A 13,709-nucleotide genomic window follows, 5' to 3' on the forward strand; every position below is an offset into this window, starting at 1 on the left:
TGAATGATAACTGCCACGGTAATTACAATGACCGACTTCGAAGCTAGGTATGGCAAGAATTGTTCAGTGAATCACTTCTTGAAACTGACACCGTTCATTTCCAAATGATAGTCACTAATGTTTTCCTTACATCTAAATACAAGCTTACTCTCAGGAACCAAATCAAAAGAAGAAATAGCATGCAGAATAAGTATCCGAGAACCTTTTCCTAAGGGAACTTTAAAACCGCCAGTACCATCACTCATTTTCCAGCAGGTTTTCATGGAATGATTCTGATTTACCCATGTTTCATCAAGTAACTGTAGAACTACCTCTTCCTTTTGTATGTTTATAAAGGACGTGCTTTGTGCTGCTTCTATGCTACTTCTTCTAATTAAAAACTCTCTTCTTAACATGTTTAATACCAATGTATTTATACTCTTTACATTGACGAAGCGATACATTTGAAGCCAATTTGCTCACGCATAACTGCAACAAGTTTTTGTGATGTTCCATCATCTTTCGGGCGTGTACTCGGGACAGCGACAATTCGTCTTGCGATATTTCGGCTAGAAACCTCCCAGCCATCTTCAAGGCGAGTCGGAGACTGAGTTCATAGCGTTTGCGCGTGCCTATTTATACGGAGAGTCACGTGATACAAAGCTGCTGAGGATATTTCTAGCCGAAATATCGGAAGAAGAATTGCCGCTATCCCGAGTGCACGCCCGAAAGGTGATGGAACATTATGTCCGCCGGGAAAACTTCAAGAATCAGAAGTTTTTGTGATGTTGGATATTCCCTTCTTATATACATTTCAAATACAGAGCGCTTTAAAACATCGTTGTCAAAACCATCTATTTGTGTTACAGGTTTCTTGCAATTTCGATGATGTTCAGGAGCACGAAAACAAAATTTCCTGAGTTTTCTACAGCTCCGTCGCTTTTGTTTACTGCTCTCTGTACAGCTCCGTCACTTTTGTTTACTATTCTCTGTACAGTTCTCTTGTCGACACGTGCTTCTGCAGTTCGTTCTTGAGTCTTGAGAATGTCAGAAATAGAAGTATCTGTTTCAGATCTAAATTTGAAGAAGTTATAAATGCGGAACGTAAACCTCCTCGACTGCTTGTGAAGCATCTACATAACGTTATCCATGTTATAGTTGCATTTTAAGTTATTCGTAATTGTAATCCGTAAGTGTTTAGTTGAATTTACAGCCTTTAGAATCGTGTGTTTTATCCTGTAAACCGAATTTAGTGGATTCCTTTTAGTAATATTGCGGAAAGACTTCAGACTTTTCATCATTTAGTCAGTTGCTACTTTTCTCACCACACAGATATCTTATCGTTTTCCAATTTGTTTTAATCTCTGATGACTTTATAAGACAGTAAATCACAGAATCATCTGCATACAGTTTAAGAGGGCTGCTCAGATTGTCTCCGAAATCACTTATTAGATCAGGAGCAGAGGAACGCCTATAACATTTCCTTGCAAATGCCAGGTATCACTTCTTTTTACTCGATGATTTTCTGCCGATTACTACAAAAAATGGTTCAAATGGCTCGGAGCACTATGGGACTTAACGTCTGAGGTCATAAGTCCCCTAGAACTTCGAGCTACTTAAACCTAACTAACCTAAGGAGATCACACACCCATGCCCGAAGCAGGATTCGAACATGCGACAGTAGCCGTCGCACGGTTCCGGACTGAAGCGCCTAGAATCGTTCGGCCACCGCGGCCGGCTCGATTACTACATACAGTGCTCTTTCTGACAGAAAAGCACGGAACCAGTCGCACGACTAAGACGATACGCCATAGGCAAATTAAAGTTGCTTGTGAGGAGATTCACGTTTATTGCCATCACATGACATTTTCATTTGGAAATCACACTAACGCGTTTACAGACACACATTCACAGCTATACTGCTACAAGAAAGTAACATCGACATCTGAATGAATAATTCGGTCACTCTGTGAATGAAACTGCATTGTCGCAAAAAACGGCAACAGCGCAGCACGTAGGACGGACGTTCTCGCAGTCCAGTTTGTAACCAGCGTCTAGCCGCTCGGAAAGAGAACGAATGTTATTCATTACTAGCAGATGCGCAGGACCGCTGAAAATAGGGCCGCCTTCCAACATGATGCGAGCTATAACAGAGAAGTCAATAATACAACATATTCTGAAAAATCACTTTAAATCATGATCACACTATTACCGTCTACCACAGTTGAGTCCCATATGCACTTTCGAATGACGTGAGACGACAAATGATCAGTTTTAGATATTTCCATCCTGTCTTGACATCAAATCACTTGAATCTTGCGCCAAACAGTGTTGTCTCATCATTCATCTGCACGGAGAGCGAGTAAGGTGGTAGACGCGGTGCAATTATGTAAGTATTTTTATTTCAATGGGATATATCATACAAAAGAAATCTGCATATAATTTGAACGGTACAGTTTTCACAAAGAAATAGTGGCTACTGCTTTTTATGAAATGTCAGTGAGAACGAGCAAAGAGGCAATGTCAGAGTGGCAGCAGTGTATAGAAACAGAATAACAGCGCAAAGCCGCAAACAGTTTGAAGTGGTGGGGCGTTTGAGGTTAATTTTTGTCATGTCTCATAAAGAAGAGTTGGCTCAGGATGTTAGGAAGCTGGTGAAACAACTTACTGGTTTCGAAGTAAGCCAATATTTTGTAATCTATATGCCATCGGGAAAAAAACAGAGAAAATCTCTAGAAGCGGATAACCGGTGAATGACATTTGCTTTTGTTAATGTTGCAGGATGATGATGAGAACCTTAGACATTGCGAAAGTTATGCATTATCAAATATTTTGTATCATCGCTGCGTGTCTGTCGAAGGGCAAAAAGTTCGTAAAGCTATTGATGGGATAGTGACGAAATTTTTTGTACATGGCCATTTGCAAGCTTCTAAAAGATTGTCGGAGCTTTTTGAAAAGTTCTTAACAGATGAGAAATTTGGAGATCCATCCCACGTAAGCATTAGTTCCTGATGCCTTAGGTAAAAGGTGAACATATGTGGTCAGACTTGTTTTACTTTTCAGTGCGACGAGCGATGGTCGATGTTATGGCTCTTGCTGTGTTTGGCAAATAGACCAACCAATAAAATTCAACCTAATGAAACGCCAGAACCCGTCAAAGAAAAGAATGGTGACGAGAACTTTGATTGGGGAGCATATTTAATGGATGGAGTTGCTCCGTTTAGTAGACCATACAAGGATGATTCAGATGTAAGTATGTGCATAGTTTTAGCTGTTTATATTTTTAACTATGTCAAAACTCTGTTACTGTAGTGCTGCGTCGTTCATATATTAGTGATATAGTATACTTAATGCGCCCCTTCTAGTATACCTGTGTTAATAGTTTATTGAGAAATGAGATATGTCCATGTTAGAAAAGTGCCATAGTTTCTGTATGAGTAGAGATAATCTTTTGGGGAACAGAGGTGGTTTTAAAATTACTCATGTATGGGGTTTCCCAATCTTATGCGAACTATTGTTACTCATATTTGTAAATGATTTCCCATCCAATATACAAGAGGCTGAATTCTTTCTGCAGATGACACTAGTATTTTAATCAATGCCAGCATACAAACATTAACAAAAGAAGTGGTAAACAATGTTCTTAAAACTATCATTGACAGGTTTTCTGCAAATGGTCTCACTGTCAAGCTTGAAAAGCAACAACATATTGAAGTTATGCACATCTACGGGTACTACACCAATGAGTATAATCCAAGGTTAGGATATAATAAAATTGGGGGGAGGGGGACTTCAGAAGCCTTAGGGGTTCATATTTATGACAATTTAAACTGGAAAAGACTACTTAGTTCAGCCTCATTGGCATTTAGAATCATTGCAAATTGGACGCAGAGACAAATCAGTAAGTTGACATATTTTGCGTATTTTCATTCGGTAATGAAATGTGGGATAATGTTCTGGGGTAACTCATCTTTACGTAAGAAAGTGAATCATTCCATGTCAAATCAGCACAATGATTTTATTTCTCATCTCAGATTTTGAAACTTGGCATAGAGGTAGTGTACATGTAGACAAAGGAAAATACCCAATTTTATTAAAATGCAACAACTCATTTTGAAAATAGGCTACAGCAATGTGAAATTGTCAGAAATCTCCAAACAACTCCCAACTGCCATAATTTCAAATTGCTGGAGCAACCATACTAATTACACTAAAGTATTGAGATAGATGTCATTTTTCAGTATTTTACGTGAGATTTGCTATAATATGCAACACGATATGGAGTTGAAATAACATTTTTTTTCAAATTTAAATGAAAATATAAATTTTTAATTTGATTATCAAAAAGCACATCTTTAAAATTTTTCAAAAATTGTATAGCCAACAAAACTTCACATTATTGTTAACTAATTCCCGGAGTATGAAAGTGGGAGTGTCGCGGGTACACACCGCTATATAACTTAAGAAATGCGTATTTCACTAATAAAATTTACAGATTTTAATGGAAACTTGCATAACTTTATCCTTAGTATATCTGTGTAAGGTAACACATTCAAATTTACTGTTAACACATACATTCAGAATGTCACTTGCGAAAGCTGATACAAACAACGCAAGTGTTAAGATTACACTTCCTTTTAAACGTACCTCATTTGTTTGTACAGCATCATCACCACCAGGAATCTTAATGTTATTTACAAGAACCCATAGGATGTTAGGTTTTCTAAGGTATGCTTGAGAGAGTGATGGGCCAGCTAGGTGAAGGAAGCAACTTTAACTTAAAGGCCTTAATGTTTTGTTGAAACATTAAGCTAGACACCTTTCCCTAATTGGGGAGCATGTTTTAATGGATGGAGCTCTGGTGCAGACTGCACACGGTTGAATATTGGGCTCGTGAAGATAAGTAGTTAATTCTATAAAAACTGTCAATTAAGTTAATATTACACCACAAGGAAGTTAGTCTGTTTCATATTATCTTTTGAAGGTTTCACTCATTGCAAAGTATTACAAAAAAAGGGGGGGGGGGTAACCTAAGGACTGCCTTCTGCATACTTTTGGTGTAGGTTTACATACAAATTTAAGATATTGGCTTAAGTATTAAGTGAAGAATTTATGTTGTTTTGATTACACACATGTTTAGTAGTGCCATATTTACTCAAGGAATTGAAGATTTTTAAGTTGTCCCTTTTATTTCCTTTCAAAATTTGTAAAGTACATATAGCGCATACGAGATCTTAATTCTAATTTCTCAGATATACAAGTTTCGATTTTTAACCTTAGTTTAAGTGCATTACATTACTATAGTAATAGTATACACATATATTATCATTCCAAGTTACTTTAGAAACTCTTGTGATCTGTAGTTAGTAAAAGAATACTGTTATTGTCTAGATAAATTTTGTAAAAATATTGTAAACAACCATGAGTGAGAAACGTTTGATCTGCCATAGGAAAGTTAGTTCTGGAGATCTGTGCAGCTGTCTGGTGTAGTGGCATGGGAATTGGGGAAGTAAATGGGTCTCTTCCATGGTATTGCAGAGTATGTCCAAGGGATAGGAAAATAGCTGAACAGGAAAGGAAGATTAGAGCCCTTAAGGCTGAACTGGATAGTGCTAAGGAGGAACTGATAAGATCAAGGGAGCAGAAGGGTGAAGGCAGGTGGGAGGAAAGTTCTGTTCTTAAGTTGTAGCCAGATCTTGCAGGAAAAATTACGTGACAGATACCTGGTCACAAGTATTTTCAAGCCCAGTGCATGTCTTAGCCAAGTGATAGAGGATGTAGGATCATTGTGCAAGGGTTCCACAAAGCAGGATTGTGTTGTGGTAGTAGGTGGAGCGGGAAACAGTATTGATCTACATCTACATCTACATTCATACTCCGCAAGCCACCCAACGGTGTGTGGCGGAGGGCACTTTACGTGCCACTGTCATTACCTCCCTTTCCTGTTCCAGTCGCGTATGGTTCGCGGGAAGAACGACTGTCTGAAAGCCTCCGTGCGCGCTCTAATCTCTCTAATTTTACATTCGTGATCTCCTCGGGAGGTATAAGTAGGGGGAAGCAATATACTCGATACCTCATCCAGAAACGCACCCTCTCGAAACCTGGCGAGCAAGCTACACCGCGATGCAGAGCGCCTCTCTTGCAGAGTCTGCCACTTGAGTTTATTAAACATCTCCGTAACGCTATCACGGTTACCAAATAACCCTGTGACGAAACGCGCCGCTCTTCTTTGGATCTTCTCTATCTCCTCCGTCAACCCGATCTGGTACGGATCCCACACTGATGAGCAATACTCAGGTATAGGTCGAACGAGTGTTTTGTAAGCCACCTCCTTTGTTGCTGGACTACATTTTCTAAGCACTCTCCCAATGAATCTCAACCTGGTACCCGCCTTACCAACAATTAATTTTATAGGGACCAGGGCTAAAATATTCAGTGTGAACTGGTAAAAACAGCATATGCAATGAATGATACAAATGTTGGCTTGGTTCTTGCTTTCATGATTGGCCCCAGTTGAACAGCTTTGTCAGGAGGCTGCTTCAGGCTGCTACTTTGTCAGGCATATGTTAGGTTCCTGTTGATGGTATTGGTAGGTGGGACTTCACAAGACATGGCCTGCATCTCGGTGGGAAAGGGAAGGGTAAATTGGCTGGAAAGATGGCAAAATCTAAGGAGGAAGGGGGGGGGGGGCGCTGAAACTCGTGAGAGTACATCTTTTTTAGGCTAAGATCAGTGTCCAATCATCCACCATTGATTGAAATCAAGCTCAATGAGAAGCTCAGAGAGGCAGGTACTAGAGATGTTAAAATATCACAAGATTCTCATAACAGTACAGTGAAAAATAATGTTCGTATATTGCATCAGAATATCAAGGGATTAGAAAAACAAAGTAGATGAGCTTCTGTCTGTTTCGAACATTTAGAAATTGAGGGTGGAAGAGATGTACCATGCCTGTCTGAACATCATATAGTCACAGGTATGGAAATCGTAAATGTAGATGGATATAAGATTGCAGCATATGTAAGTAGAGACACTAGGGAGAGAGGAGGAGTTGCCATATCTATTAAAATCTGTCATAGTGTGAAAAATTAGGAAACTAAAAATTTTGTGTAGAGGAACATATAGAAGCATTTGCTTCTGATCTTAAACTAAATAATGGTACTTTTATAATTGTAGCCATGTATAGGTCTCCATTGGGAAATTTTCAGCTATTTTTCAAAAACTTGGGTTCTTTGTTGTGCTATCTGTCAGACACAGGGAAGCAAATTATTGTTTGTGTGGATTTCAATGTAGATTTTTCTAAAAGAGCCAGATAGAAAGCTTGAGTTTGAAGTATTACTTGATTCTTTCAGTTTGACGTCAATTATTGATGTGTGGTACAGGAAAGCAGCAAACTGATGGATAATGTTTTTATAGACAAAGATAAATTTAATTGGATAAAAACTTTTCCTGTTAAGACTGGTATGTTTGATCATGATGCACAGGCAGTTACAGTATATGACATAACTCCATACAATCATGCAAAAACAGTCCTCCAAAATAAGTGTTCAATTAACGATTTAACAATTGAAAATTTTAGGGAAAGCTTGCAACAGTTAGACTGGGATGAGACGTACGGGGAACCTGATGCTAATTTAAAATTTAACCAATTTCATGATACCTTTGTGAGTATATTTGAAAACAGTTTCCCTAAGTAAACAGTGAAATATAATTGTAAGAAATCACCTAAAAAGCCATGGCTTACTAAAACGATAAAAATATCTTGTAAACAGAAAAGGGTAATGTATTGTACAGCTAGGAGGAGTAATGATTCAGAAACAGTGAAACATTATAAAAACTACTGCACTGTATTAAGAAAAGTTACTAAAAAGTACAGAAGTGTGCGCATGACGTCTGAGATTAGTACATCTGGTAATAAAATTAAAACAGGTTGGAATATTGTTAAAGGGAAACAGGGCAACTGAGAGCACAGGAAGGCTGTATTTCTGTCAAAGTCAATGAAAAGTGGGCTGTACATTGAAGATGTGGGTCTTATGGGGAGCGTGCCAGAGATAAGTCCCTGCAGTCGCACAATCCTCCATGTTCTTGATGGCCGAGATGGATAGAGCAGGAGATCCCAGGTTTGAGTCCTGGTCTGGGCACACTTTTTCAACTGTCCCTGATGGTATTTATCAACCCCTGTCAACAGCTGAAAGGTCTTAATTCATTGCAGTTTTATTCTTTGAAAGCTGCAAGATCACCAATGGTATATGTTCTTTCGGACATGCCCGAAAGAACAAATACCATCTTCCTACAATGAAAAATTCTGTAGCAAGAAGTCAGAAATAGAAAACACTCTTAATAATAGTTTTTTAAGTGTTGTAGAGAAAATAGGATCCAGCTATTATTAGAAAATGCAAGGCAGTATATGAAAGAGGCAATACCTATGCCATTTGATAAAACTGAAATTCAAACCACGTCTCCTACTGAAATTAGGAAAATAATAAATTCACTTAAAAGTAAAAGCTCACATGGAATTGATGGCATTTCCATCAGAGAACTAAAAGCTTGTTCCCAACAGATAAGTAGGATTCTCAGCCACATATGTAATAGCTCACTAAAACAGGGTATTTTTCCAGATGGACTGAAATACGCTGTTTTTAAACCATTGCATAAAAAGGGAGATCGGTCTGATGCTGACAACTACTGCTCAATCTTGCTTCTGACAGGTTTATCCAAAATTTTTGAAAAAGTTATATAATCAAGAGTAGAATCACATATTTGTCAAAATGAAGTACAAACAAAATGTCAGTGAGGTTTTCAGAAAGGCTCTTCTACAGAAAATGCTATATATGCTTTCACTGATCAGATATTAAATGCATTGAATAACCGAACTTTACCCATTACCCATTCTGGAAACATCACCTAGGCTGTGGCTAAGCCATGTCTCTGCAATATCCTTCCTTCCAGGAGTGCTAGTTCTGCAAGGTATGCAGGAGAGCTTCTGTGAAGTTTGGAAGGTAGGAGACGAGGTACTGGCAGAATTAATGCTGTGAGGACGGGTTGGGAGTCATGCTTGGGTAGCTCAGTTGGTAGAGCACTTGCCCGCGAAAGGCAAAGGTCCCAAGTTAGAGTCTCAGTCCGGCACACAGTTTTAATCTGCCAGGAAGTTTCATATCAGCGCACACTCCACTGCAGAGTGAAAATTTCATTCAGGAAGAATGATTGTTTGAATGCCTCTGTGTGTGCAGTTATTGTAATCTTATAATAAAGATCACTATGTGAACAATATGTAGGGCATCGTATATCCTTAGAGTAACCATTTAAAGTCAGTTCTTGAAACGTCCACCCCCAGTAGCTGAGTGGTCAGCGCGACATAATGTCAATCCCAAGGGCCCGAGTTCGATTCCCAGCTGGGTCGGAGATTTTCTCCGCTCAGGGACTGGGTGTTGTGTTGTCCTAATCATCATTATTTCATCCCCATCGACACTCAAGTTGCCGAAGTGGCGTCAAATCGAAAGGCTTGCACCCGGCGAATGGTCGACACAACGGAAGGCTTTAGTCACACGACATTTATTTTTAGGTCTTGAAACTTTGTTAATAGACTTCCTCAGGATAGTTTGTCTGCCTTCAAGAGTTAGTAAGTTAAGTTCCTTCAGTATCTCGTGACACTCTCCCATAGATTAAACAAACCTGTGACCATTCATACTGCCCTTCTCTGTATATGTTCAATATCCTGTTAGTCCCACTTGATCAGTATTCTAGAATGCGTCACATGAGTGATTTGTAAGCAATCTCTTTTGTAGATTGACTGTATTTCCCCAGTATTCTATCAATAAACCAAAGTCTACCACCTGCTCTACTCATGACTGAACCTATGAGATCATTCATATCCCTACATACCCAGGTATCTGTACGAGTTGGCAGATTCAAACAGTGACTCATTGATATTATAATCACAGGATACTATATTTTTTTGTTTTGTGAAGTGCAAAATTTTATATTTCTGAACATTTAGAGCAAGTTGCCAATCTCTGTATCACATTGAAATATTGTTATGATATATCTGAATATTTATGGAGCTTCTCTCAGGCAGTACTTCATTATAGATAACTGCATCTGCCTGATTTTATTATTAATGTTGTCTGCAAGGTCATTAATATACAACATTAACAGAAAGGGCCCCAAGACACTTCTCTGGGGCAAACCCGAAGTTATTTTTATATCTGTCGATGACTCTCCATCTAAGGTGACATGTGATGTTCTCCCTACCAAAAAGCCTCAATACAGTCAACAATTTCACTTGATAGCTCATATGATTGTACTTTCGACAATAAGTGTAGGTGTGATACTGAGTCAAATGCTTTTTGGAAATCAAGAAACGCTGAATCTACCTGGTTACCTTGATCCAAAGGATTAATAATAAATAAATAATAGTAAAAAATAAATGTCATGAGAGAAAAGTGTGAGTTGGGTTTCACATGATTGACGTTTCCAAAATCCCTGCTGGTTGGCATAGAGGAGGTCATTCTGTTAAAGACCCCTCACTACGTTTGAGCTCAGAATATGTCCTAAGATTCTACAACAAATCAATGTCAAGGATATTGGACGGTAGTTTTGTGGATCACTTAAACTACCCTTCTTGTAGACGGGTGCGACCTATGCCCCTTACCAAGAACTGGGCAAGGTTTTTTGTTTGAGGGATTTACGATAGAATATAGTTAGAAGAGGGACTAACTCGGCTGCAATTTCAGCACAGCAGCTGACAGGGATTCCATTGGGGTCTGGAGCTTTGATCAGTTTGAAAGATTTAAACTCTTTCGCAACGCAGCTGACATTAAAACTTATTCGTCTCATTTGTTCAGTGGTACGAGGATTATATTAGGGCAGCTGTCCTGCGTTTTCCTTTGTAAAGAAATATTTGAAAACAGAGTGAAGCACTTCAGCTTTTGCTTTGTTACTCTGTTTCAGGTCCTGTCTCATTCGCTGGGGACTAGAAACTAACTTTGGTGCCGCTAACAGCCTTTATGTACGACCAGAATGGCTTTGGATTATGTGAAATGTCATTTGACAATATTCTGCTTTGGTAGTCGTTGAAGGCATCATGCATTGGTCTCTTGACAGCCAAATGGATTTAATTCAGCATCTCTCTGTCTTTAGCCCTACGCTTTGTTTTACGTCTATTATGCAGCAAATTCTACTTCTTTAGAAGCTTCTGTACAGTGACTGTATACCATGGAGGTTCCCTCCCATTATGGACTGCCCTACTGGGTACATACCTATCCAGTGGGTGGTCAGTTATTCTTTTAAACTTGTGCCAGTGTTTCTCCGCATACTCCTGACCTGTGCTGAAATTTTCAGGTTTCTCGTTGAGATATGGCATTACTAATTTTTTTATCTAGTTTACTGAACATATCTGTCTTTCTGCTTCTTTTAATTGTCCATTGTACTTTGTTAATCATTGTTACCACAGCCACTTCATGGTCACTGATACCAGTTTTGACGGGGAAATTCTCAAATACGCCAGGTCTATTTGTTGCCATTAGATCCAATATATTGTCACGTAGAGAAAGGTGTAAGTAGATAAACGACAAACACTAACTTCACTTAACAAAGGTTTATTCAGCACTTTGCATACAAGAGTGCGGTGTGAACTGCCTCTGGGCAGAACACATACGGTATATACAGGGTGTTACAGAAAGGTACGGCCAAACTTTCAGGAAACATTCCTCACACACAAAGAAAGAAAATTTGTTATGTGGACATGTGTCCGGAAATGCTTACTTTCCATGTTAGAGCTCATTTTATTACTTCTCTTCAAATCACATTAATCATGGAATGGAAACACACAGCAACAGAATATACTAGCGTGACTTCAAACACTTTGTTACAGGAAATGTTCAAAATGTCATCCGTTAGCGGGGATACATGCATCCACCCTCCGTCGCATGGAATCCCTGATGCGCTGATGCAGCCCTGGAGAATGGCGTATTGTATCAAGGCCATCCACAATACGAGCACGAAGAGTCTCTACATTTGGTACCGGGTTGTGTAGACAAGAGCTTTCAAATGCCCACATAAATGAAAGTCAAGAGGGTTGAGGTCAGGAGAGCATGGAGGCCATGGAATTGGTCCGCCTCTACCAATCCATCGGTCACAGAATCTTTTGTTGAGAAGCGTACGAACACTTCGACTGAAATGTGCATGAGCTCCATCGTGCATGAACCACATGTTGTGTCGTACTTGTAAAGGCATGTGTTCTAGCAGCACAGGTAGAGTATCCCGTATAAAATCATGATAACGTGCTCTATTGAGCGTAGGTGGAAGAACATGGGGCCCAATCAAGACATCACCAACCATGCCTGCCCAAACGTTCACAGAAAATCTGTGTTGATGACGTGATTGCAGAATTGCGTGCGGATTCTTGTCAGCCCACACATGTTGATTGTTAAAAATTTACAATTTGATCACGTTGGAATGAAGCCTCGTCCGTAAAGAGAACATTTGCACTGAAATGAAGCTTGACACATTGTTGGATGAACCATTCGCAGAAGTGTACCCATGGAGGCCAATCAGCTGCTGATAGTGCCTGCACACACTGTACATGGTACGGAAACAACTGGTTCTCCCGTAGCGCTCTCCATACAGTGACGCTGGAGCTTTGAATTTACCCTGGGCTGCAGGATCCTTATAGGGCTTCATTCGAAGGACGTGGACCATATCTCTGATCTTTCATCGTCTTGAGTTGGGTCGAAATCTTCATAAGTAACATCAGACAACTGTCTTACAGCCTTATAAGGTCCAAAGTAGCACCTGAGGAGGTTCTCAGAGAGAACAACCTTCTGTACATGAGTGAAGATCCAGACGAGGTCACCATGCCGATAGACAACAGGCCGGTGTCTCGCATCATACCTTCGGCAATCATTTTCTTGAGCTTTCAGCATGCGGAGTCGAGCTAACTGCTGATCTTCCTCGACTCTGGTTAACACTTGGCCGATGTAGTCGTCATCCACGTCATCAGGATGTAACAAAAACACAGTGTCCGTCGTCGTCGCTGCCTTGTGCGCATGCACCAGGAAAAATGGCATAAATCCTGTGGTGTCTTGTTTGGCAGTGTTGTAGGCAAACATCATGAAAGGTAGCACCTTATCCCAGTTGCTCTGCTCAACACTGACGAACATTGATAGCATGTCGGCCAAGGTCTTATTAAGGCGTTCAGTAAGCCCATTAGTTTGCGGATGGTAGGCAGTCGTCATGTGATGAGTAATGTTGTACCATTGGTTTATCTCTGTCACAAGATTTTATTGAAAAACTTTCCCTCGATCCGTCGGCTTTTGTAATGGCATAGCGTGTCAGATAATCAGTGCAAACAATAATCCATCTATTGCCACTAGCAGACAATCGTCTGAGTCGGCCAGTCGGTTTCTGAGGAACTGCCTTTCTCCTCTGGCACTCTCGACAGTGCGACACATAGTGACGAACACTCCTAAATAAACCTGGCCAGAAAAATCTCTTACGGATCCTATCGTATGTCTTAACAAATCCTAAATGTCTGGCCTCAGGTGTGTCATGGAATTTCTATAGAACATCTAAGCGCATGTGTTTAGGAATCATTGGTAGCCACCTCTTTCCAAACGGATCAAAGTTTTTCTTGCAAAGTAATCCATCAACTACCTTAAATTGTCCTTTCACATCCTCTGACCGATTTAAGGCAAGCATAATTTGAGATATCTTGGCATCCTTCTGCTCAG

The 13,709-nt window shown here is 39.8% G+C and overlaps 1 protein-coding gene across 1 annotated transcript in view; it reads left to right on the top strand.

Annotated features, from left to right (window-relative positions):
* The first annotated feature begins 2,541 nt into the window (after positions 1-2,541).
* LOC126237479 (gamma-tubulin complex component 5) overlaps positions 2,542-13,709 on the top strand; it is a 134,789-nt gene continuing 123,621 nt past the window's right edge. The window contains exons 1-3 of the mRNA XM_049947622.1: positions 2,542-2,657; positions 2,761-2,973; positions 3,043-3,228. Of these exons, the coding sequence (XP_049803579.1) occupies positions 2,592-2,657; positions 2,761-2,973; positions 3,043-3,228 (465 nt within the window). The 5' untranslated portion in view covers positions 2,542-2,591. The remainder of the gene's footprint in view (positions 2,658-2,760; positions 2,974-3,042; positions 3,229-13,709) is intronic.

This window comes from Schistocerca nitens, chromosome 2 (assembly GCF_023898315.1).
Source record: "Schistocerca nitens isolate TAMUIC-IGC-003100 chromosome 2, iqSchNite1.1, whole genome shotgun sequence".
Taxonomy (NCBI): Eukaryota; Metazoa; Arthropoda; class Insecta; order Orthoptera; family Acrididae; genus Schistocerca; species Schistocerca nitens.